At 54.6% G+C, this 23079-nt stretch overlaps 1 protein-coding gene across 1 annotated transcript in view; it reads right to left on the bottom strand.

Annotated features, from left to right (window-relative positions):
* Window positions 1-23079, bottom strand: part of BCL11B (BCL11 transcription factor B) — a 103324-nt gene that overhangs the window by 46170 nt on the left and 34075 nt on the right. The window contains 1 exon segment of the mRNA XM_055418510.2: window positions 14063-14278. Within this exon segment, the coding sequence (XP_055274485.1) occupies window positions 14063-14278 (216 nt within the window).

The raw sequence follows: 23079 nt of genomic DNA, 5'->3' as shown, positions 1-23079 counted from the left end.
AGACCGCAGTCTATTGTGGCCACGGCCTCTGCCAAGGAAAACGCAAGCTTGCTTATTTTCTCCGTGGGGCGCAAGAGCGCCTGTGTGCGCCGGAACAGAATCGGCTGGCCGTGAAAAGAATTCTAAATAAAACACAAACATGGAATTTGGCAACGCCACAGAAGCAAGCTTAAGACTAATTCCAGCATGCGGACGGCTCTCACATAGTAAGTCTGGCTCCAGCATAAATGAAACCAGGCACTGTAAAATACCAAGCAAGTTGGAGTCTCAACTTAAAGAGACAGAACGCTGGTTCCAGGTATAAAAGCTTATTAAGCCGGGCTCGCGCTGGCTCCATAAATCCATAGGTTATTAGCTGTTTGCTTTCAGCCAATCCCTCCTTTCGGAGATGCATACGAGGAGAGAGAGAAACAGAACAAGAAATGAAAACCATCTCTTTGCACTTGACTTTTAGTGCAGCAGTTCTGGAAATACTGTGTTCATTATCTCGATTAGAGGAGAAAGATTATTAGACCTCAAATACACACAGACCGAAAAGGGAGTGGGGGGCCAGGGAGGGCCTGAGGGATGCAAGGGAAGAATGCCCATTGCACTGGAAGGATGAAAATTGTCCCCCCCGGAAACCAGAGACAACGGGAGGCGGGACTCGGCCAGCGGGGGAAAGCCATGTGGGTGCTGGAGTCCTTCCACCCAGGGAAACGGCAACGGTAAGCCTTGTGATAGTAAGTATAGTTACAGCAACAATAAATATGGTAGAGTAATACCTGCTACTATTCGCCCCCGTTCAAATACCATCTGCAGCTGAAGGCAGTATAGAATTGATAAAGCAAGGATGGTTCTCAAGTCTAATCAAGCGGTTAAGGACTCTGAAGTCAGACTCGCCTTGATTACCAAGTCTGTAAAATGGGATAACAGCTTGCCTTCCTCGCAGGGCTGGGCTGAGGGACACTAAGGATGGAGTCCATAGTGAGCATTTAGCAAAGCACCCCTGACAGAGTCTGGACTTTGAACCCAGTCATCCAAGGGCAAATGTGGACACGCCCCTCACCCCGGCACGCTCTCCTGGACAGGGCACCCTCTGGACTGGCCAGGTTTCCCAGGACTGGGAACTTTGGGCTCCCTCTGAGACTGGGGTGGGGCTGGGGACGCAGTCTCCTCCAGAAGGCCCAGAGAAGGGCACTTCATCCCCAAGGAGAGACTGGCCCTCAAAGGCTTCAGCGGGCCTCAGGGCTGAAACTTGATCACACACACCGCAATCCAGGAAGAACTGCAAAGTTCAGGGAGGAAAAATAATCAGAAGTGTCTCCACCATAAACACCCAGTCCTGGGCGGAGCAGGGGCTCCCAGGGAGGGCCCTGTTCTATGCTGACAGTGCTTCCATGCCTCCACACACACACACATATGCACAGACATGTACACACATGCACATATATGTACTGCCAAATGCATGTACAGACACACAGACTCACATATAAACACACACGTATACACTTACCTACCCTCACATATAGGGCTTCCTACGTGGTTCAGATGGTAAAGAATCTGCCTTTCAATGCAGGAGACACAGGTTTGATCCCTGGGTCGGGAAGATCCCCTGGAGAAGGGAATGGCAACCCTCTCCAGTATTCTTGCCTGGGAAATCCCGTGGACAGAGGAGCCTGGTGGGCTACAGTTCAACAGGTCTCAAAGAGTCAGACACGCCTTAGCACTAAACAACAACACTCACGTGTACACACAAACACACGCATCCCCATGAATACACAACTACACACATGCACATCACACAAATACACACCAAGGCACAAACACTCAGGGCCTTCTATTACGGAGTCCATGCCAGGCCCCAGGACCCTGGCAGAGGCAATGGGAAAAACCAGGGAGAAAATTACATGAGGCAACGTTTGGCTCCAAGTGAAAAGCCATGGAACGTTTTCCCTCTAGTCGTGGATATTCCTGCAGGTCCACTCAGACCCGGATCATCACGGCCCTAACCATCTTGGTCCCAGAGCTGAGCCAGCGTCAGTCCTCCCAGTGGACCAGACGTGGTCAGTCAGGCCACTCAGGGACTACCCTCCCAGCAAAGACACTCATGGCTCCCAACATTCTCACTCACCCATGACCCACCTCGCTCCAGAGGCCCCTGCAGCCTGATGTGGTGACATCACACATGTGCGTCTTCCTAAAAAGATGCTGGAAGTCTTAGAAGACCCACACTAAAAATACTCCTGGCTTCTTAGAGCCAGTTTACAGAAATAACTGTATTTTCTTTAAAAAAAAATAGATTATAGGCAAGTATGTGTCCAGCTATTTTTAGCTTCTATTCAACTCTACTAATTTTTTTTCTCGTAACAATCATTGCAGACTAGTTTTTAAAGCCACCCCCTCTCTGTTAATACGTGTGTTCTGAATTGGCACGAGGCCAGAATTGGGGGGTGCGGGGGGGGGCCACGGTCTTCCATAAACTATGCAGGTCCAAGTGCTGTCCAGAGAGGACCGTGTCGGAGAATCATCGCCTTCCTGGGGAAAGGAATATGTGGTCATTCCACTGGAGGTCAGCTCCAAGTTCAACCCACCACACATTTGGGGGGTGCCCTGCCTGTGCCTGAATCTGTGCCAGACATTGGGAGTTCATGGAGGGCACCGAACTGGGGTTCCTGCCCTGGAGGGGCTCACAACGTGGGAAGGGGGTGTGTTGTGGGTTGAATGGCCACCCCTGAAATGAAGCGTTCTTAGATGATTCTAACCAAATCCTTAGAATCTGAGAATGTGCCCTTATTTGGGAAAAGGGTCACTGAAGACAGAATTAAGCTCAGGATGTGAGATGACGTCATCCCAGATTATCCGGGTGGGCTCTAAACCCAATGACAGTTGCCCTTTTGATTTTAATTATCCCAGAAAGCAGACAGATCCCCATGGAGGAGGCCACATGACCATAGCAGCAGACAGGAAGGATGCGGCCGCAAGCCCAGGGACGCCTGAAGCCTCCAGAAGCTGGAATATTCTCCCCTTTGGAGGAGCACAGCCCTACTGACACCGTGCTTGTGGACTGGCAGCGTTCAGAGCTGTGAGATAAACTCCTGCTGTTCGAAGGCACCCAGACTGTGGTCATTTGCTACAGCAACCCTAGGGCCACAGAGAGAGATCACAGCTTTGCGTGATAACCCCCACCCTACCCCACCAGGGCTTCCCTGGTGGCTCGGAAGGAAGAGAATCCACCTGCAATGCAGGAGACCCAGGTTCCATCCCTGGGTCGGGAACATCCCCTGGAGAAGGGCACGGCAACCCACTCTAGTGTTCTTGCCTGGAGACTCCCCGTGGACAGAGGACCATCCCCCGGTCACAAAGACTGGGGCACGACTGAGAGACTAACGCTTCCACTATTCCGCCTTTAACAAGGACCCGAGGCCTCTTGATCAGAGAAGCAGACCCAGGGCGTTGCCCATAGTCCAACTCAGGATGCCTGTTCTTCAACCCCTCCCATGCCAGCAAGGCTGGTGTGACCATGACCCCCTGAAGACAGCAGAGGCTCAGAGAGGGGCCAGGCAGACCCTCAGACGCCAGCCAGCTCTTCATGGCCCCCAAGGGTCCCCACCCTAAATACACGCTCTTCCTGCTGACCTAACCCCAAATCAACGCCCTGAGGACACAGCAGAAAGGACAGTGAAAACTGTCCATTTGCAAAGTCTTCTTCCCCTCAAGCTAACAAAATGCTTAGCTGACAGGTGAAAGCCAGCACCCGGGGAGATGGGGCCATTGCAGGGAAGCCTTTACAAGTGATGTTAGAGACCCTCAAAGGGACCGAAGACACTGGCCCAGGACCACAGCCGCAGGTACCAAGTCTGCCAGTTCCAGCCTTGACTGTCAGGCTTACTAACCACACAACCAGGGCCAGCTGGTGTCCACATCCCTAAGGCCTGGAGTCCTCAACTGTAAACCCCAATGGTCAGCCACGGGTGAGGAGGTGGAAATACTGGGCCCCTTGAGCACGGCCGGCGGGAAAGTGAAAGGATGCAGACGCCGTGGGGAACAGGTGGGTGTTTCCTCAATGAGCAGAATTACCGTGTGGTCCAGCAATTCCACCCTAGGCACTCACCACCCTGAAAGCAGGGTCTCCAACCATTACACACACACCCACATTCCCAGCAGCACTATTCACAGTAGCCAAAGGTGGAAATAAACCAGTGTCCATCACAGGATGAAAGGCTCAACTGTGGTCCATCCACACAGTGAGTATGACTCAGCCTTCAACAGGAAGGTATAACGCATATGGGAAAGGAATCTGAAGAAGAATGGGTATAGGCATACACACAACTGAATCACTTAGCTGGACACCCACACCTGAGAGAACGTTGTGAATCAACTACACGCCAATAAAGTAAAATTTAAAAGGATAAATGAAAAGGGAGGTGATCCGAACACGTGCCGTAACGTGGATGAACCTTGAGGACACGGTGCTGAGTGCCCCACAAGACCAGTACTGCATGACTCCACTCACAGGAGGCCCCCAGAGCGGTCAGGCTCACAGGGACAGGAAGGAGTGAAAGGTGGTTGCGGGCTGGGAAGGGGGCGGATGGGCAGGGAGCGTTTAACGGGGAAGGAGTTTCAATCTGGGGTCACAAAGTGCCTGCGGTGGATAGCTGTGATGGTAGCTGAAGAAGGTGAATGGACTTAATGCCACTTGACTAAAAATGATTCAGACGCTAAATTTCATGCCTTGCGTCGTTCACCACAATAATAAAAAAGTATTTTCAACACACACAGCCTCACACTTGTGCGAAAGAATCGGTGGAGACGGCCGTGGGCAGCCCGTGCGCACAGCGGGCCCCCAGGCCACGGTCTCCCTGCTGGTGAAGCAGGACAGAACTGTGCACGCAGGCTCACTCGCCACGTCACATCCGACTCTTTCTGGAACCCCATGGATGGAGCCCGCCAGACTATTCTGTCCATGGAGTTTTCCAGGCAAAGAATACTGCAGTGGGTGGCCATTTCCTCCTCCAGGGGATCTTCCCAACCCAGGGATCGAACCCGCGTCTCCTGAATCGGCAGGCGGATTCTTTACCACTGAGCCACCAGAGAAGCAAGAAAAAATTCTGTGCTGTTTCATAAAACACCAGGAAATTCACGAAGAGGGGGTCTGCATCAGGAAGCACTGGTTACACACAGGGTTCAAGGCCGACTCGGGCACCGAGGACCTGGTCCCACCAGCCCTTCCTCACCTCAAAAGACCATCATCAGAAACGTCTGGGCTTATGAAAAGATTCCAACTGCTCCCATCTCTGCAGGGAGTGACTCCATTGTTTCACTGACCTCCTTGGAGAAGAACTCCCGAGCCCTCTGACCCCTTGTGCTGAAACCATAAAGCACAGGTCCTCCAACCAGGGCCCAGGCTCGGGCCAGCCCCGAGCAGCTTCCCTGACTCATCACCTTCCCTCTCTCCCTCACACCTGCCAGGTGGAAGGCTAGCGGGGTGGGAAGCCCGGAGCCAGAAAGCGAGAAGAGCGGCGTGTGGCCCCCACACCCAAGGGGACCTGGGTTCAAATCCCACTTCTGCCCTCTTGCAGCTGTGCTATGTCGGGCAAGTCAAATCACCTCTCTGATCAAGGTCGCCTCTCCAGTGACCTACAGAATAGGTTACCTTCCTAAGAGAGATGCTTAAGTGTGTGGGAAGGCTCCCAACAAAGAACCTGAAGCTGGGGAGTAGGGGGGGTGGGGACACACAGAAATGATGACCTGGTCGTGACCTGATGGTCCCCTGCTGCATGTAAGGACCCTGAGGGAGAGGAACTCACCATGGTTGCACCCCCCCCCTCCGACCACACACATGGTCACACGTCATCCCCCACCCCGGGCTCTCGGATTATTATTAAATAATGCCCCCAAGGAGGGGGTGGGCGCCTCGGGCAGGCTACAGATTCCACCCCCCCATCCCCGACCCCTGCCGGTATGACACTGGGTGGCAGAACACCACAGAGGGACCCCTGCCCGCCAAGGGTTTCTTCCCACTGCTTTTTGGATTAAATTGGCCAGCCCTGATTATGTTTGGATAAACTTTATTTCATGGTTTAGACGATTTGGGTTTGATTGTGAAATATGTACAGCACGCAGTCCCTCCTCTGCCCCGCCCGGCCCTCGGGTTTGAAAAGTCAAGGACATCTTGTTCCCCCCACCAGAAAAAAAAATCAAGCAGCCACGAACACCTCCAGCTATAAGGACGAAGAAAGCGGGTTTCTTCTGGAGGAGAAATTGCTTTCAGGAAACCATGTGCAAAAACTGAGGAGCGCATCGCACTCCCCGTGTGCTTTGGTCTGCTTGCTTTCACAAACGTGAACACACCTCTGCGGGGTCTTCAGCGCCCACCAGCTCCAGAGGGCCGGGCCGACTCAAGCGCTGGGAAGACTGAGGAGGGGCCCCAGGTCAACCCAGCACGTGAAGGAACTCGAGGGCAATCTGATGACAAAATCTTCCCCCACACTCCAGGCCTCTTCTTCAATGTCAAAACTTCCCGCTGGGGGGGTCTGAGGGTCCGATACTCTGTGCTTTCATAAGTCACTAATAAGTCGGACCCCTTGGGGGCCAGCTGGGGCTACAGGGGGCTCATGGGGTCAGTGGGATGCCCACACACACATCTGTCATCCGGCCACACCTGGGAAGGAGTCTGTCCCCCCACCCACCTCCCCTCCACAGGAGAACCCCAGTGGTCCTCCGAGACCCTCCCAGCTCCCACGAGCCAGCTGCGTAATTTCCCTTAAGCAGAGAAAGGCCTTAAGGAGCGTGCACCTCCCAGGGTCTGTCCACCCCCACCCCCACTGCGAGGTCCTCTAGGGCAGAGACCCCAGGGCGCTCATTCCTGGACCTCCGCATCCAGCCCAGATCATGCAGCAGCATGACCAGTGGAGCAAGGAAGGCACAGGGGACTCTCCCAGGACCGTATCCCAACGCGACCTGGTTTTCCACGAGTGACCTGCCTTTCTGTTGCCTGCCTCTGAGCCACCAAGCAGCCCAACAACGTGAAGCCGGAGGGACAGCCGAGAACGCGACTTCAGGGCGGGCCAGATCCACGCTCCAATCTCAGCTCAGCTCTGTGTGCTCTGGGAGCCCTGGTGCGTTGCGTAGCCTCTCTGAGCCCCAGTATCCTCGTGAGCAGAAGGATGGGGCTGGACTGTCTCTCTGTGGCCCAGCGGTTAAGACGCTGCACTTCCACTACAGGGGCTGCAAGTTCCATCCCTGTCGGGGAACTAAGATCCCACATGTCACATCACGCGGCCATAAGAAAAAAAAAAATCTGCAAAACAGAAAGGATGGGGCTGCCTTTCCTTCCAGGTGTTACGAGGATGGCTGCCTAAGTGAGGTACACACAGTGCCCAGAACGGTGCTGGGTCCTGTCAGGCCCCTGAGACACAGTGGCAAGTCTTAGGGGCAGTGATGGCACTGGGCCTTCCTCCTCTTTCATTCCTGCTAAGAAAACCTCCCAGGACAGATGTTCAAAGAGAGGGCAACCAAGTCACCAGGGTACAGAGCACCCAAGGCCCAGCTCCTCCTTCCTGCCCCCCAAACTTCCCTTTGCCTATGCTTCCCCACGTGCTGGCAATCAGCCGTGGCCACCCCAGGATGGAGACCAATCAGGGGACCCTCCAAGGCAGCGATGTAGAGTGGGTACTTCTAGGGTCCCCATTTCTCAGATGGGTAAACAGAGGCTTGGAGAAAGACAGCGGCGAGCCCAGGGTCACATATTAAAACTAGCGCACCTTGAGAATAAGAAACGAGCACAGTCCCGTCTCTGGAGCCTCCCACAATGCCTGCAGCGCTTCCACCAATGTGTGTCCACAACAGCATTTAATTTCAAGCATAAATCCATGCCACAGAAGGGATGGGGCAGCCAGCAATCAAAGGACAACGACAGAAAGTCTCAGAGCTGGGACGCATGGACGCAGGTCCCCACTGCAGGTGGCAAAACTGGGGGTCCAAGAGGCTAGGTTCAGGGCTCCCCAAAACAAAAATTCTAGCAGTTGCCAAATCTAACTGCACGTATCACGTGGCTTCAGCTAGATGACGAATTTCCCTCTCTAGTTTCCAATATGAACTCAAGAGGGGCAGTGATGGACAGAGCTGTGCCACAGCATGTCTTGTGGCCTCTTCCCCAGTCTATACCTTGTTGTCCCCGCTCCGGACGATGAACGGGTTGGGTAAGATGACCTCTCAGGATCCCTGGTCCCAGATCATTAAAACATTAACTCAAGTCTTCGGGTCACTGGAGGCAGACCCACTTCTGGGCCACTCCATCCATGCAGAGGGCGCCCAGCCTCCTCCGCCCCATTCGGATCTCCTTTCAAGCTGCAGAACGTGGCCGCCCTGCTCTGAGATCTGTGATGTCGGTGGCCAGAGCTGGTCCTTCTCATCCACTAACAGCTTTAAAGCGCTGCACCCAGCGCTGCATTAAAAATTAATTACACATGCTATTTTATTGCCAGTGCATAATGTAATGAGCACCAGCTGTGCTAAACAGCCAAACTCCTTTTTAAGACAGCTATAAAAAAAAAAAAAGGAAAGAAAGAAAGAAAGAAACTGCACTTCCAAATGCCTCTCCTGTCAGAGCAGAAAAACAGCAACATCTTGTGCGGATTTTGAACAGAATTCTTTGATTTAGCTCTGCCTTCAGAATGTCTGAAGGGCCGGCTCGGAGAGGCAAGTGGAATCTGGCGAGGCAGTGCAGCGGTCTCCACTCGGGGATGTTGCCGGAACCCCCCTTTGATCTAAGGACAGTCACACGGGTAGGTGCCCCGACCCCCCACTAGGCAGCACGGGCCCCTCCTGGCCCCCAAACCGCCTCTGATGCCCGATGGTGCCAGACGAGATCTGGGTCTGCAGCTCTGGGGGACAGGGGACTTCCCTGGAGTCCACTCAAGCCCTGCTTCCCCTGGCCACCTCCGCCAGGCTGGAGGGGCGGCTTCCTCTGACCAGGGGAGCCACGCAGCTCCTAACAAGCCGGCAGACAGACACCAGGGCAGACGCCAGTCACCACCGACAAGTGGGATCGCCGGCCTCCTCCAGTGATGTAGACATCAGCGCAGGGCATACAGATGACTCTTTACATTTTTAATCACTCCCCTGAGATCCCTTCCTCCAACAGTGAGCCAAACCCCCACGGCCCCTGGGACCTGGTGAGCCCAGAAAGACCCCGCAAGGCACACGACTGCAGCGAGAGTCAGGAGAAAGGCAAGGGCGTGTCTGGAACCTTCCCGGACGGAGGGCTTCTGTCCACACACATGCGCCCACACTCAACTTCTCTTCCTTGCCCCATACTCACCCCTCCCTCCAAGGTCTCCACGGAGGCCCCCATGCCCCAGCAGGGCGCCTCTGCACCCACCCCCGCCCAGAATGAAGGCGGTGCCCCAGCGGGGGCCTGGCGGGCACTGCCATCTTGGTCCATGTCGCCCTGTGGCTGCCCACTGATCCTCCGGTGTTAATCAAACCCAGTCCAAAATGAAACTACGGCTTGCTTCTCATTCTAGTATGAAATGTGCAAAGCGCAGACCATATCATTAACATAAAACTTCCAGAAATAAGGCCACTTTCCAGACAGACTGTATTAATTGCATCAAGCTTCCACAGCTAGGGTGGTCTCCTTCACGGCGTCCCATTGGAAGGCTCCAGTTATAAAAACCAACACAAAATGAACACTGGGATATAATTGAAGGAGGAGAAAAACGATAGATTCTACTGTGAAACCCTACTATTTATTTACAGGTATTCTTTTATCTTTATTGTCCTTTTAACCCATGCCAAGAAACCCCAGACTGGTTAAATAACACAGCAAGCACAATTTCAGTAGAAAAGTAAATTGAATTTAACTTTACAAGATTGCCCTGTGATTTCAGCATATACTAATGACTGCAACTGACTCCTTCTATTAAATCCAAACACTTCACTTCCCCGAGCCGGGATCCTGTGTGTTCTTGCTGGAGACCTTGAACTTCACCAAGTGCATGTATTAATCACTGTGGCTGATGACCATTTGCGGCTTTTAAATATGCAATGAAGTTTCTCAGTTCCTTCACCACCTCCCAAAGCTGGTACACTGCCTGAGCCAGCCAAGAGGTTAAACGCCTTTAAGAATGGAAACTAGGGATCCAGCTTCAAGTAAGATTCCAAACGGAGCCAGGCAGGTAATGATATAATGGTGTGAGACTCATCCTGCTCGTGCATGAATCAGAATGTCTGGAGGACTCACTCGGCAAGAGGCATTGTTCTCAGCACCTGGCGAGCATGACCTCATCCAAACTTCAGAACATGCTTTCAATGACCCCATTTTACAGGTGAGGAAACTGAGGCAGAGGCTAGAAATGACTTGTCCAAGGTCACACAGCCAATACAGGACAGAGCCGTCTTCACTCCCAGTCTGATGACTGCCTCCCCATCATGGAAGCCTCAGCACAGGGAAAGGTTCGGGAGTCCAAAACCCAATGCTTCTCTGAAAACCCCACCCCCACCTCAGGAACCCCAGCCAAATCCCACACATGCAACCCCAGCATCTCAGTAATTGCAACTGATCAGTATGTTCTGCTCTGAAGATCAGTATGGGAGAGGAGCCTTGTTTTTAAATGCTATCCATGTACCACATGGGCTTCCCTGGTGGCTCAGTGCTAAAGAATCTGCCAGCCAATGCAGGAGACACAGGTTCCATCCCTGGTCTGGGAAAGTGCCCTGGAGAAGGAAATGGAAACCCAGTGCATCATTCTTGTCTGGAAAACCCCAAGGACAGAGGAGCCTGGAGGGCTACAGTCCATGGGGTCGCTAAAGAGTTGGACATAACTTAGCCACTGAACAACAACATTGTACTATATATATATATGCTAAATCACTTAAGTAGAGTCCAACTCTGCCAGGCTCCCCTGTTCAGGGGATTCTCTAGACAAGAATACTGGAGTGGGTTGCCATGCCCTCCTCCAGGGAATCTCCCCGACCCAGGGATCAAACCAACATCTCTTACATCTCCTACATTGGCAGGCAGGTTCTTTACTACAGCCACCACCTGGCAAGGCCAGAAGGGGAAACTGACGTCCAGAGAAGGGAAATGACTTATTAAGGTCACCAGCCAGGTGGAATCAGGGCCTGGACCAGAGCCCCAGACCTTTGACTCCCCAAGCACCTTGGAAAAGTTCGTATGTGGAATTTCCCAGGGAAGACATTTCAGTTTCCAGGAATACCCCCAACTCAACAGTCATAAAGCAAAGGAGACCCCTAGTCCCTTCTCCCTACTGTGACAATCAGAAGATCTGGGATTGGGGTCCTGGGAGGCAGGGCTGTTTAGGATGCTCCCAGAGGGAAAGGCACACAAACACGTGTGTGGCTTTCTCCCCCATAAAATCACATCCTTCTATAAATAACCTTGAATGCATTCACAGGCATGCAATTAACCTGGGTGAACACGGTTACACCGGGGTTTTCCATATTAATTTGAAGAGAGAGGTTCAGTGCATCCTGATCCAAAAAGGGACAAGACAAAGTTAAGGACGGCAGCCCCTTTCCATCTTTACAGAGGATCGCTTCTTCCTAACGGGTTACTGGGAATTTAATGACTCCATTCAAACTACTAATTAAACAGGCACTAAAAACACTTTAGCAAACAGCCCAGCCAGGGACAGAAGCCACAAAGGGACAAAAACCACTGGAATAGGATATTTTTCAGGTACTGACACTGATCTGAAAATATGATGGCACAACCTGACACAGGCTAATTACCACAGACCCAAGGAGGAAAGATCGGGGATAGCGATCAGGGCAGAGCGTCCGAAGCTGAGAGCCGGCCCCTGAGCAGGTCAGGAGGAGAGGCCCAGGGACCCAAGGAACAGACACGGCCCCATCTCGTCCCCCCTCCCCGGCACTGCCGACAACCACAGGGGCTGCTCACATGTTCTGAGCCCTGACGGCATCAAGTTCTAAAGTCCAGGAAGGCCTCTGAGCCAGGTGAGCCAAGGCCAAAGGGGAGTCAGATGCAGCCGGGGATCAAAGCCCACCTCTGCTCTCCCAGCCCCCCGTCCCGGTCCCCATTCCTGCTCCACCACCTGGCCCATCACACTGCAAGCTACAGGAGGGCTGGGACCCGCCGACTGCACCTCAGTTTGCACAAGAATGAGTGAACAAGTGAGTGAACTCATTACTGGGAGCCTCGATACCTCACGTCTCCAGGGCTCAGCCACAAAGTGGGAACAGGAAAGCTACCTCCTAAGGTGACTGTGAGGATTAAATTCAAGAAGGCACACCACATGCCTAGCACAAAGTAGCACACAGTAGGCCCTCAGTTCACGTTCCCTACAAGGAAAGCGGGCTGCACTGTGACTGAGCGGGACAGAGTAAGAACATTCCCCAGGACGTCGGCAGAGGCGCACAGCCCAGCGGGAAGAGGGGTGGCCTTGTTGGGAGACGGCCTGATGGCAAATCCCAGTTCGCAGCCCGGGCCCAGCCACTGGCGCCCCCACCCCTGAGCCTTGGCTTTCCCATCTGTAAAATGGGATTAATTAACTCGCACTCAGCCATAGCTTCTAAGGAGAGCCAGAGATTAAGCACAGCAGAAGGCTGAGCCAAGCCCCAGGCAACTCCATTACCAGGGAGAGCCTGTTCCTGCACCAACTTGACCGAGTCCAGTCATGAACACTCAGGCTGACCATCAACAGTACGACCCACCCTCCCCCCAACAGCTGCAGCACGAATTACGGGAAGTTAAGAGAGCCATGCAGCCTCTCGGACGGAGCAGGTGCCCTGCACTCAGCTAGCAGGGGTCACAGCACAGACCCACGGAGCTGGGACAGAATGCCCCATTGCCTTGGGCACCCGGGCAGCTCAGGACAGGAAGCCGCCCTCTTTGCAAACTGTGCAGACGCCTTCCTGGGTGATTCAGTCTCCTCTCTGTGCATTCAAGACCCAAGCCCGGTACCTATGACATCACCATCTGTCACAGGAAGGGGCGCTGAAGGCTGCAGGCCACCACCCCACCAGCAGGAAGGCCTGGAGCTGGGCTGCCCACGGTCCTTTGCAGAGCTGCGTCTCTAACAGGGGCCACCCCTTGGGACAGCTTCAGCTAAAAGTAAAACCTGGCCCCCAAAAAACACAAGTCTCCCTTTCGGTGCTCGAGTCAAGAGAAAGCCAGCAACATGCCTGGTGCCAAAGCAGGGACACACGGAACCTGCCCTGGCGGGGCACTCACCCTGTCCTTTCCTGGTCCCTGCGGGGCACCCGCCACCACCCAAGTCTGTATCAGCATCAAGGCTCCTGCAGCCTCAGTGTCTTTTACATCAGGCTCTGCCGAGATATTAAGCAGAAGAGGCTGGGATGAGGGGTCCCAGACTGCACATTCCAGGGCCCCCAGGCCGGAGCAGGAGTTTGGGTTTGTTTGCGGAAAGAGAAGGGAGGTAACAGAGCACAGGTCGGGTCGCTGCATTGCCCTGTCTGCCCATCCATATAATGTGTGGCCACGCCAACCCCGGAGCTGGGCGCTCAGCCCTGCCCCCCTACCCCACACACCCCAAAATGTTTCACTCCCTCCCAGAGCCAAAGCTAAAAGGCTCCTCCAGAGAAACTAAGGCTCCTCCAGAGAAAAGTTAATGGGCAACATATTCTCGCAAAGAGAAACTCAGCATTTTGGAGGGCTCCGGGGATGTACACAGACAACCAAAGAATCATCTCCTGGCCATGTCTTGTTGGGGCTGGGGGGGAACGGGGAGCGGTGGGTAGTGGCTGGGATGGGGAGAGCAGTGGCGAGGGCAGAAGAAAACCTCAGATGTTAAGCGTCATCCAATTAAACTTTAGCTAAACAGCCGGAAGAGATGAAATTTGGAGACTGGGAGTGGGATCTCGCAAGGGGCGGAGGCATGGTGGGGGGGAGGACCTCCTGACCGACGGGGACCGGGGCACCCGCGTAGAGTTGTGTCAGCATCCTTGGCACCTCTCCCCTGGGCCCCCATACCTTTGCCCCAGCCCCCCTGTGAGAGAGGCAGCCGCCAGCCCTGCCCAGGGCACCCCGCACCCCCGGGAGCCCACCCCCCACTCCACCGCGGCGGTTGGTTACCTGACAACTGACACTGACATCCAAAGGGAGCCTCCGTCTGACCCTCACCCTGAGTCCCGTCACCCGAGACAGGAAGCGCGCTGCAGCACGGCAGGGGGACGCAGGGCGGCAGAGCGCCCAGGGCGCGCAGAGGCGAAGTGATCGCGGATGGGTGAGTGTGGGAGGAGGAGGCAGCTATGGGGGCCACCGCTGGCAGCTGGGCAGGCCTGCACGGCCCTGCAGAGAAAACAATAGAAAAGGCTGGTCAGTCGGACCCTGGGCGGTGCGAGGGCTTCGGGGAGCGGAAGGAACGGGGCCCGGGGCAGAGAGGGCTGCAGGCCGCCCGTGCAGGGTTGGGGTGCAGGGTGCCGGCCCCTGCCGTGGGGGTGGGGGGGTGGGGGGCAGCCAGGACTGGGGGCGGGGTCCGGGAAGTGGGCGGGGCCTGACGGGGTCCTGAGGCTACAGCTGCCATGTGGGTACCAGACTCCCATCCCTGGGAGGTCTAACGCCTGGGGTTGGGGTACCCAGGGGCGGTCAGGACCCCTGATCCCGGGAAGGTCTCCCCAGGTGGGGGCTTCTGGTGTGTCCCGGAGCAGACTCCCCTGGGGATCTGTTTCCCCCCACATCTGGACCACCCCTCTCTGGAAGAGCCAGGAAGCCCCAGGCCGCCACTGTGCTCTCTGTCAGGATGGGCTGTCTATGCAAGCCTGGGGCACCTCCAGGTGGTCCCCTCCCAGAGCCTGGGCACTGCCCAGCCTCCCGCCTGGAGGAGGGCCAGCCGGTGCCCTTTCCAGCCCAGAGCAACTGACACTAACACACAGCACCCAAGCCCCAAGGTCTTTTCAAAGGCTTTGAACCCCACGTCCCCTCGCCCCAGAGAGCCCTGGCACCACTCAGCACCCCCTCCTCACACCTCCCCGTTTCTGACAGCCGCGACGCCCGACCAGGGGCCTGCTGGTCTCCGCCCAGCCCCACAGCCCGCCTGGGCTCCCCGGCAAGGCCTGCATTTGATTTGGCCGTTTATCTTAAATGGCTAAGAGACCACCAGGGCAAAACATTTGTGTGAAGCCCTTGCCAAAACCACAAGTGAAGAAGCCCAAATTCCCTGGGTAAATAATTGAGTGGGGAAGCATCAGAGAGACAAAAGGAAAACATCAACAGGACGACGGGCAGCTGGGCTCCGGGGCCGGCTCTGCCAGGGATGCCCCCCGCCCCCAGGCTGCTCAGTGCCCCGCACAGGTCTGGGGGGGGGATGTGCCCACTCTACAGCCATCACGAGGGAGACACAGGGCCCTGCAAACCCTCTGCGAGCCAGCAGCCTGCCAATCTTCAGCATGAGGGAGCTTCCCAGCATGCCCTGGGGGCAGGGCTCAGCAGACCCATTGCACAGACCAGGAAACTGATGACATGACCGCAGAAAACTGCAGACACCAGCAGCCAGACCCACCAAAACCCTGCTGGCTGCCTAGCTCCAGAGCCAGGGCTCTTTCTCACGACCTCCTGGGTCTCCAAAACGGGTATTATCTTGGACCAGGGGTATCAGAGCATCAGACCACCTGCACGTGTCCTGCCAAGAGGCCAAAGCTTAACACCCACACCAACACCCAGTCCTTCTGGGCCAATGAGGACCGTGTGCCAGGCAAGGCTCTGGGCAGAGCCATTTCCGAGCCCATGACAGCCCTGGAAGGTGTGGCCAAGACCTCATGTGCCGTTCCAGCCACAAATGCTGAGCGGAAGGCCATGCCCCAGATTTGATGCAGGAACCTCAAGAAAGGTCAGCTGATCTGAAACCAGTGTCCCCAGCCTCCTCCCAGAAGCCTGCCCTGCCCAACCCTTGCCCGAAACTCCCCGGCACTGGAGACAGCACGTTCATCCTGGTCCACACCTGCCTCCACACCACGGAAGGCACAGTGGCTTTGTGCCAAGCACCTGTCACAAGGAGCTGGACTCACTTCACCACGAACACCCGGCTCCGCAGGGAAAACCCCCTCCAATCTAGGGGGCGGGGGTGAGGGGGACTGAGGCTTGGGGAGGTCTGGACTTGAACCTGGAGTGTCTCCAAAGTGTGGAAGTGCCCTGCCTCCTCTGGGGGGTGGGGGGGTTGCTGCAGCAGGGCTGGGGGGACCAGGACACCCCAGGATCCTGAGAGGCAGGGCCATGAGGGTTGTGAGGAAGCCAGAGGGTCCTTGGGCTGAGTTGGGCCTCCGGAGGTTGCAAAGAACAACTTCCGGCCCCCAGGTTCTGGGTGAGACCACTGCACACAGCCACCACCGTTTCCCACAGCTGAGAAAACCAGCCGAAGCACCCAGGTAACAAGCACACGGTCCCAGGCTCAAAGGTCAGGCTTCGGGAGGCCAGCGCCTGTAAAAGCAAAGTCATCCTTCAACTGGGACGGGAGTCGGGGGTCGGGCCAGCCGCCGGAGGGACTCCTGGGTGACCTCATTAGACTTCTGGCCTCCTCGAAGTCCACCTGCTCCGAGGAGCTGCTCCACGGAGGCAGAGGAGGGCTCAGCAAGGGTGAGGGGGCTTCCAATCCTAAGCGGCCCACAGAGGCCCCTCAGGGTGCCCTCACCAGACACCTCTGCCCTGAGGTCCCGCTATCCCACCCAGAGCAGCTTAAACCAGAACCCCGCCCAGAGGCGGAACTCCAAAACAGCCTTTTTCTGAAGCTGCAAAAGCCAAAGATGATACGAGGAGCCACCTATTGTATGATGACAGGAAGTGTCCAGAAGAGCAAATTCAGGGAGACGACAGAAAAGGCTGTCGTGGGCCCGGAGAGGGGTGGGCCAGGGGAGGTCAAGGCTAAAGAGCACAGGATTTCTCTAGGAGGTGATGGAGACACTCTGGCATCAGAGACTGCTGATAGCTGCACAGCCTTGTGAACAAACTCAAAACCACCAACTGCGCACCCCAAACTGGTGCATCTTACATTATGTGAACCTAATCTCAATATTTTTTTTAAGCTCGACATGGCCACAGCATCTGTCCCAGACCACCTCCCAGCCCCGGGCGTGGCTACCTAGCAAAGTGCAGCCAGGGAATCCAGCATGCCCTGGACAGAGCACTGGAGACCCTGTGACCAGACTATGCACCTACAGGCGGGCAGAGAAAGCGCGGAGCGCAGAAGCCCGGCTGCCTCGGAATCCAGCTTCTGCCCTGCCATCTCCCGGCCTCGTGACCCGGGCTGAGTCACAATCTCAGAGCCTCGCCTTTTAAGGAAGGTCAGGACACGCCTGGCCAGAGCCAGGCTGCCAGTAAACACCCAATAACCGTCACTATCATTCATTTGCTTTCCGTTCTGGAACTTTCCCTAACTCCCTATGGGTCCCCCCCACCACCGCCGATACAACCTGGCAGTGATGGCCCCCTACAAAGCCCTGCAAGGCACTCCTTTTAAAAAGACGCTTTCTTCTGAGGTCCAGGCCGGCTCCCCTCTGGACCTGTTAGAGACACACGTGCGCCGAGGTATGTGGTGGAGGGACGCCCAGACGCCATCTCGGCTTTACAAGGGATCCAAGGTGGCTTAGAAATAAGACCTCTGCTGGCTCCACTCCTTGTCGTGGAAGTTCACTTTCCTTAAAGGAAAGAGAAGCCAACAATGGCTGCACATGTCATCTCGTTGAAGCCCAGCAGCTTTCCTATCAGGTGGCTATCAGGCGCCTGCTGTCCACGAACAAGGAAACTGAGGCTGGATGTCCCAGAACCCAAAGCCCAGAGGGGTGGGACTCCCGCTCCATGCGTACAAGGAGGAACAAAATGTCCAGAAACAAGACCCCTAAGATGTTTCCGAAGCTTCAAATCCGGGTGATTCTGAGCGCCGCCCTCCAGTGGGGGAGGCTGTGACCGTGTCCCTTCTGGATGGGGGGCCCTGCAGATGGTCCTCCGCCCTCACTCCGCACACATGCGCAGTACCCAGCAAACACGCCCACACCGACCGAGGCAGACACAAAAAACTGCCTGGAAAAGCCCCAGCCTGGTTTCGAGGAGAAGGCTCGCCTTTTTCCCATCGCTGCATCCTCGGATCCTCTCCCACATGGGAGGGTTACAGATCTCTAGCTAGCAAAGAGGAGTTGTAGAATACACGGGTGCAGGAGATGTATATTTTTCTCCCTACTGCGGCCTTTCAATTGATACATTTTTTAAGCCAAGAACTCCTACCGATAGTGCAAAAATGAGTCATAGATCAAGAAGGGGAGACAGACAGGGAGCGAGTGTGTGTGCGTGCAGATCACTGGCAAGAAAACCTGACCGTCCCCGCGCCCCCTCCCCCATGCCAAGACATTAATTCTCACAAGTCGGAGAAAATTACTATGCATGAATGCAAAAAGCATGATCAGGAGTAATTAACATGGCTTCATATGCAAATTTTATTAATGCAGAAGTACAAAGTCATTATGCAAATGAGACTTACGTCAACTCTCTTGACAAATATTCATCTCTGAGGCTCAAGTTTCTTCCTTTTTATTTATTTATTTAATTTCTCCCCCCCACCAACACAAGATTTTTTTCCTGGTTGTTTGGTTTTCTTGTTTTGTTTTGTTTTTTTGCAGGTGGGGGCAGGTAGCGCTGGTGGCCACTTCAGTGGCAGCAAACCACGAGGACTGTTTGACAAGTTTGCAGAGTTGTTTTTCAACCAGAGAAATTTATTCTTGCATTGTTGATTTTTTTTAGAGGTTGGGGGGGCTGCTGCTGGCAGGTACAAGACAGCACATAGGAGAAAAGGAAAAAAATTAAAAAAAAAAAAAGCTCTGGGCAGCAGCAGCCAATCACAACACCAGAGCCTATAATGAGGGCGATTGATGGCTGTTTGGCTTTTACTGCAGGGTAATGAACGAGGCACCAGTCTGAGGAGGGGGAAAATATGAATATTCATGAGACTGTGCTCCTGCCTTTGATGATTAAAGAAATTTTTAATATTCAAATAAGCACTTGCCAAGTGATTAACAAAGAACATGCACGCAGAAATATGGAAATGGGAGCCGGGAAAGATTTGAGAGGCGAACAGACTGCAGGAAAGGCAGCCCCGAATTTCATAAACAAGATAGGCAGATAACCCAATTCGCACGCGGGCAAATAAAAACATTTCTTTCGGATCGCTTCAATATTTTGCCAGCTACTTTGTCTTAAGGATGATTAAAAAAAAAAAAAGCTATGTATTAAGCAGGGCAGAGGGGGTCGAGGGGAGAGAGAGAGAGAGAGAAACCACAGGAAGTCAGACGCTGCGCTCTCACCGAAGAATCCTGGTTCTGGTCCTAGCCCAGCCCCCCTCCAACACTGATGGGGAATCGGGACTCCTTCCGGTTCAGTAGTGGAGAAGGAAACGGCAACCCACACCAGTATTCTTGCCTGAGAAATCCCACGGACAGAGGGGCCTGGTGGGCTACAGTCCACGGGGTCGCAAGGAGTCGGACCCGACTGAGCGAGCCGCCGGTCTGGTTTGGTAGAGAGGGAAGACGAAGGGAGGCCAGCTTAAACTTGAAAACCCAGCGACAGAGGTTCTGGCCTGCCTTTCTGGGGCACCTCGTGGCGGGGATACGGTCTGGGGTTGCCAGGTCTATCTACAGCACGTGGTCATTTGTTGCTTCGAGGCCAAAGGCAGGGGACCATGACGTCTAGAGCAAGAGAGGGTGTGATTCTCGGGGTCTGCAACCCGAAGAGCTCAGGGCCTCCTCTACTGAGGCCCTGGGCAAATCACCTAAGGCAGGTAGTCATTTGGGAAGATGGGGACCTCTCTGGGAGGCGAGTAGACTCAGACTCCAGCCCGGAGTCCGGCGTGGCCCCTGTGGGGCCACAGAGGGAAAGGGCTCCATGAATCCCGCAGCCTCCCTGAGCTGTCTGCCGGGGCCACAGGCTCCTATTTTAACAGCTCCACCATGGGTTCACACTGAAGCACATAATAAGGGTATTAGCTGGTAAAACGATCCTGCAGTTAAAATACATCTAATTAGCAGCCGATGACATCCATTTTGGCAATTTCCTATTTGAAAGAAGCAAAGTGCTACCTTAAATGAGACAGGCAGTGGGTACTCACCCGGCAAGCCCTAGCTTTCCCATCCTCTGTTCTTTCTGTCTTCCTTTTTGGGGAGGAACTAGGGAGGAGGTAGGGAGTGGGGGAGTGGCTGAGACGGGAAGAGACCAGAGTCTAAGCAGTCTCCTTGTTACTCCGTTTCAGAGTTATATGGGTCCCCGGGGAGGGGTACCGAGGGTGGGGGGTGGGAGTGGAATAAATTCCTTCACTCTACAGGTATTATTTCATGTCTTTTTCTTAGTTTTTAATAACCAAGTTCTGGGAACCAGCAAAGACTAGAACTCGTTCTGCATTTCATTATAAAATATGTAACAATAAGTCAAAGCAGAAAGGGAAGTGGACGCGGTAAGTCACCATGAGAACCTGCAAGCCCAAGGTCAGGTCCCCAGCCCTGGGTGAGTGGGTGTGAGGCATGGCTGGGTCACTGCACCAGAGCGTTTGGGGGACCCGGAAACCCGCTATGGGAGCTGGGACTCCCCAAGTCCCAGTTCCCACTACTGGATTCAAATTTAGTCACACGAGTCTGAGCACCCATCAGGGAGTCCTGGCTGCCGTGGGTTTGGGCTTGGGGATACATGGGTGAGTATCCTTTAGAAAAGAAGCAAGGAAAAGGAGAAATGAAGTCTCACAGGGTTTGCACAGCTGTGTTTCAAGCCTTCCCTCAGGGTCATTCCGGGGGGCGCATAGAAACATAGCTCCCATCCATTTTGGCCTTTACTGGGGCCCCGAGCTACAAACAGCCGTCCTCTACCTGGCTGGGAGGTGGGAATCCCAACGCAGGTGGAAGGGGCTGCCTGGCGTCCCTCATCACAGCCTGGGCTGGGCCGGGCTTAGAGAGGAACAACCGTGGGTACCCAATCCCAGGCAGCAGAGAGGGAGGAGCCTGCAAGAACATCTCTGGGCTTAAGGCCCCGTCCACTGCCATTCCCCCAAGGACCATCCAGAGACCATCAGGAGCCCACAGTGACCTCGGGGCATCTTCCTGCCCACACATTCTCAAGAAGACCCGGCCTCTGTGAGGAGGTCAGAAGCACAGCCCTCCTGACACCCCAAGCCAGGCAGCCTCCTGCTGTGTGCGCCCCCACCCCCGCCCCGTACGCTCCTGAGATCTGACACGCTGAATCACCCACTTCAACTATTTTTGCTCCCCGCACCCCACAAAAGGGAGAGGCAAGGACGGGAACAACCGTGCACCCCCAACCCCACCACCAAACTCGCTGTCTTCCCTCCACCAGGGCTCAAAAAGGGAACACCCCCCGCCCAGCAGCTGCGTCTTGCAATTAGAAGCAGGCACATGGTTCCCCCCGCCCCCACCAGGTCCAAAAGCAACTGTTCCAATGCCTCCAATCCCAATCTCCGCAAGATGCCAGCAGCTAAAATACACCGGGCAGCAAAACCCTTCCCACGCCCTGAGTCAAAGATTGGTGAGCTTAGATCACCAATTCAGCAACCTTCCATGGCCCCTCCAAAGGGCCCAGTGAGGGAGCAGAGGAGATTTCAGGCGCTGTTGGGGAGGCAGGCTGAACCACACCCTGAGGACCATTCGGGGTAAGACAGAGGCAGCTGACCGAGTACTCAGGGCTGACCATGCCAGCCCTCAGCAGGCACCAGCAGGAAAGAGTGCACAGCTTAGGCTCTCTTTTTGCTGTCTTTTGCGGAAATCTCTGGAGCTCTCTGAACTGCTGGCATGCCAGTAAACACAATCACTTGACCTCCAACCAGGAGGTGAGGCCTGTGTACCATGGCTTCCGGCCACACACAGATAAATAGGTATGAAATCTCTGGGGTGACCTCAGCAGGAAGGGTCGGCCAAAGGAGGACCCACAATCCTGGAATGGGCAGGCCTGGGGACAACAGAAGGTGAACCACGTATCTCACTAGCTAGAAAAATATATGCATGCACATCCATTATAGAGAGATCATACGTATATGCATACACGCACGCACACATCAACAACACGGACAAGTTAAAATGTCTGCATGCATTCCATGCAAACTACAGGGGCCAAGGACAAACCCGAGCTGACAGATCCTATGAGTCTCGCCAGCAAAAACAGCTGACCAATACCTAGCAGAGGAATGTCCCCTTCCCCCTGATCTGGGCCTTCTGATCAGAAGCTGGGCACTGGCTTCCATCTTTAGCGGTTTCTGCCCTGAAACACACACATCCAAGAGCCTCCAGTCATTTTCTCTTGGGCGGCATCAGGAGCCACAAACAGTCAACTACATGTATCTTCACGAAGCGCCCCTGGCCGAAAAGCTCAGTCTACATGTGCAAATCAGAAACCGGTTAGATCATTCGGATTTCAAGCAGGAAGAATCTGGGACTTGGGGTCAGGATGCTATGACTCCTTCCCTGACAGCCAGGGTCCAATGACCAGCTTGGCCAGGCAGGCCTTAGACACGTCCCCATTCATTTCAGGCAGAGGGGAGGGGTGGGGAGGAATCCACAGCCAAGACAGAAGTCACATGTCACATGAAGGGAAGTAAGCCAGGAAGTGATTCTTCAGATTTGGTGCCTACAGTGGGTTTTAAACTAAGGGCATGTTTATCTTTTGCATCAGCATTCACTGGGCCTGGCACGTGAGGGAATCCTGGGAACACTAAATCCTGACGCTCGTTCACAAACCGGTGAGCTCACGGGTGGTCGTGGTTTGCACCAACTCCAACGCTGGCTCTGCCATGCACAGAGTGCACGATGCAGTCACAGGAACCAAGTCTGAACTGTGAGAGTCCCAGAGAATTAACAACGAAAGCAAGGCAGCACAACCAATGAGAAGAACTTCCAGTCAACGCAGAGCCCAGCAAGGAGGTCCCCGCGATCACTCAGTCCGAGAGGAGCGGGCAGGCAAAGAGACCAGCAGGTGCAGGTGGAGTTGTGGATTTGAAGAAGGTAGGCATCATGAACCTCCCAGCTGGCTCAATAGTAAATAATCTGCCTGCCAATGCAGGAGATGCAGGTTCGATCCCCGGGTCAGGAAGATCCCCTGAAGAAGGGAATGGCCAACCC

This window comes from Moschus berezovskii, chromosome 21 (assembly GCF_049115385.1).
Source record: "Moschus berezovskii isolate FMDL1 chromosome 21, NW_MosBer_1.0, whole genome shotgun sequence".
Classification (NCBI taxonomy): Eukaryota; Metazoa; Chordata; class Mammalia; order Artiodactyla; family Moschidae; genus Moschus; species Moschus berezovskii.
The sequence above is the reverse complement of the archived record's forward strand: the minus strand, read 5'-3'. Positions and strand labels throughout refer to the sequence as shown.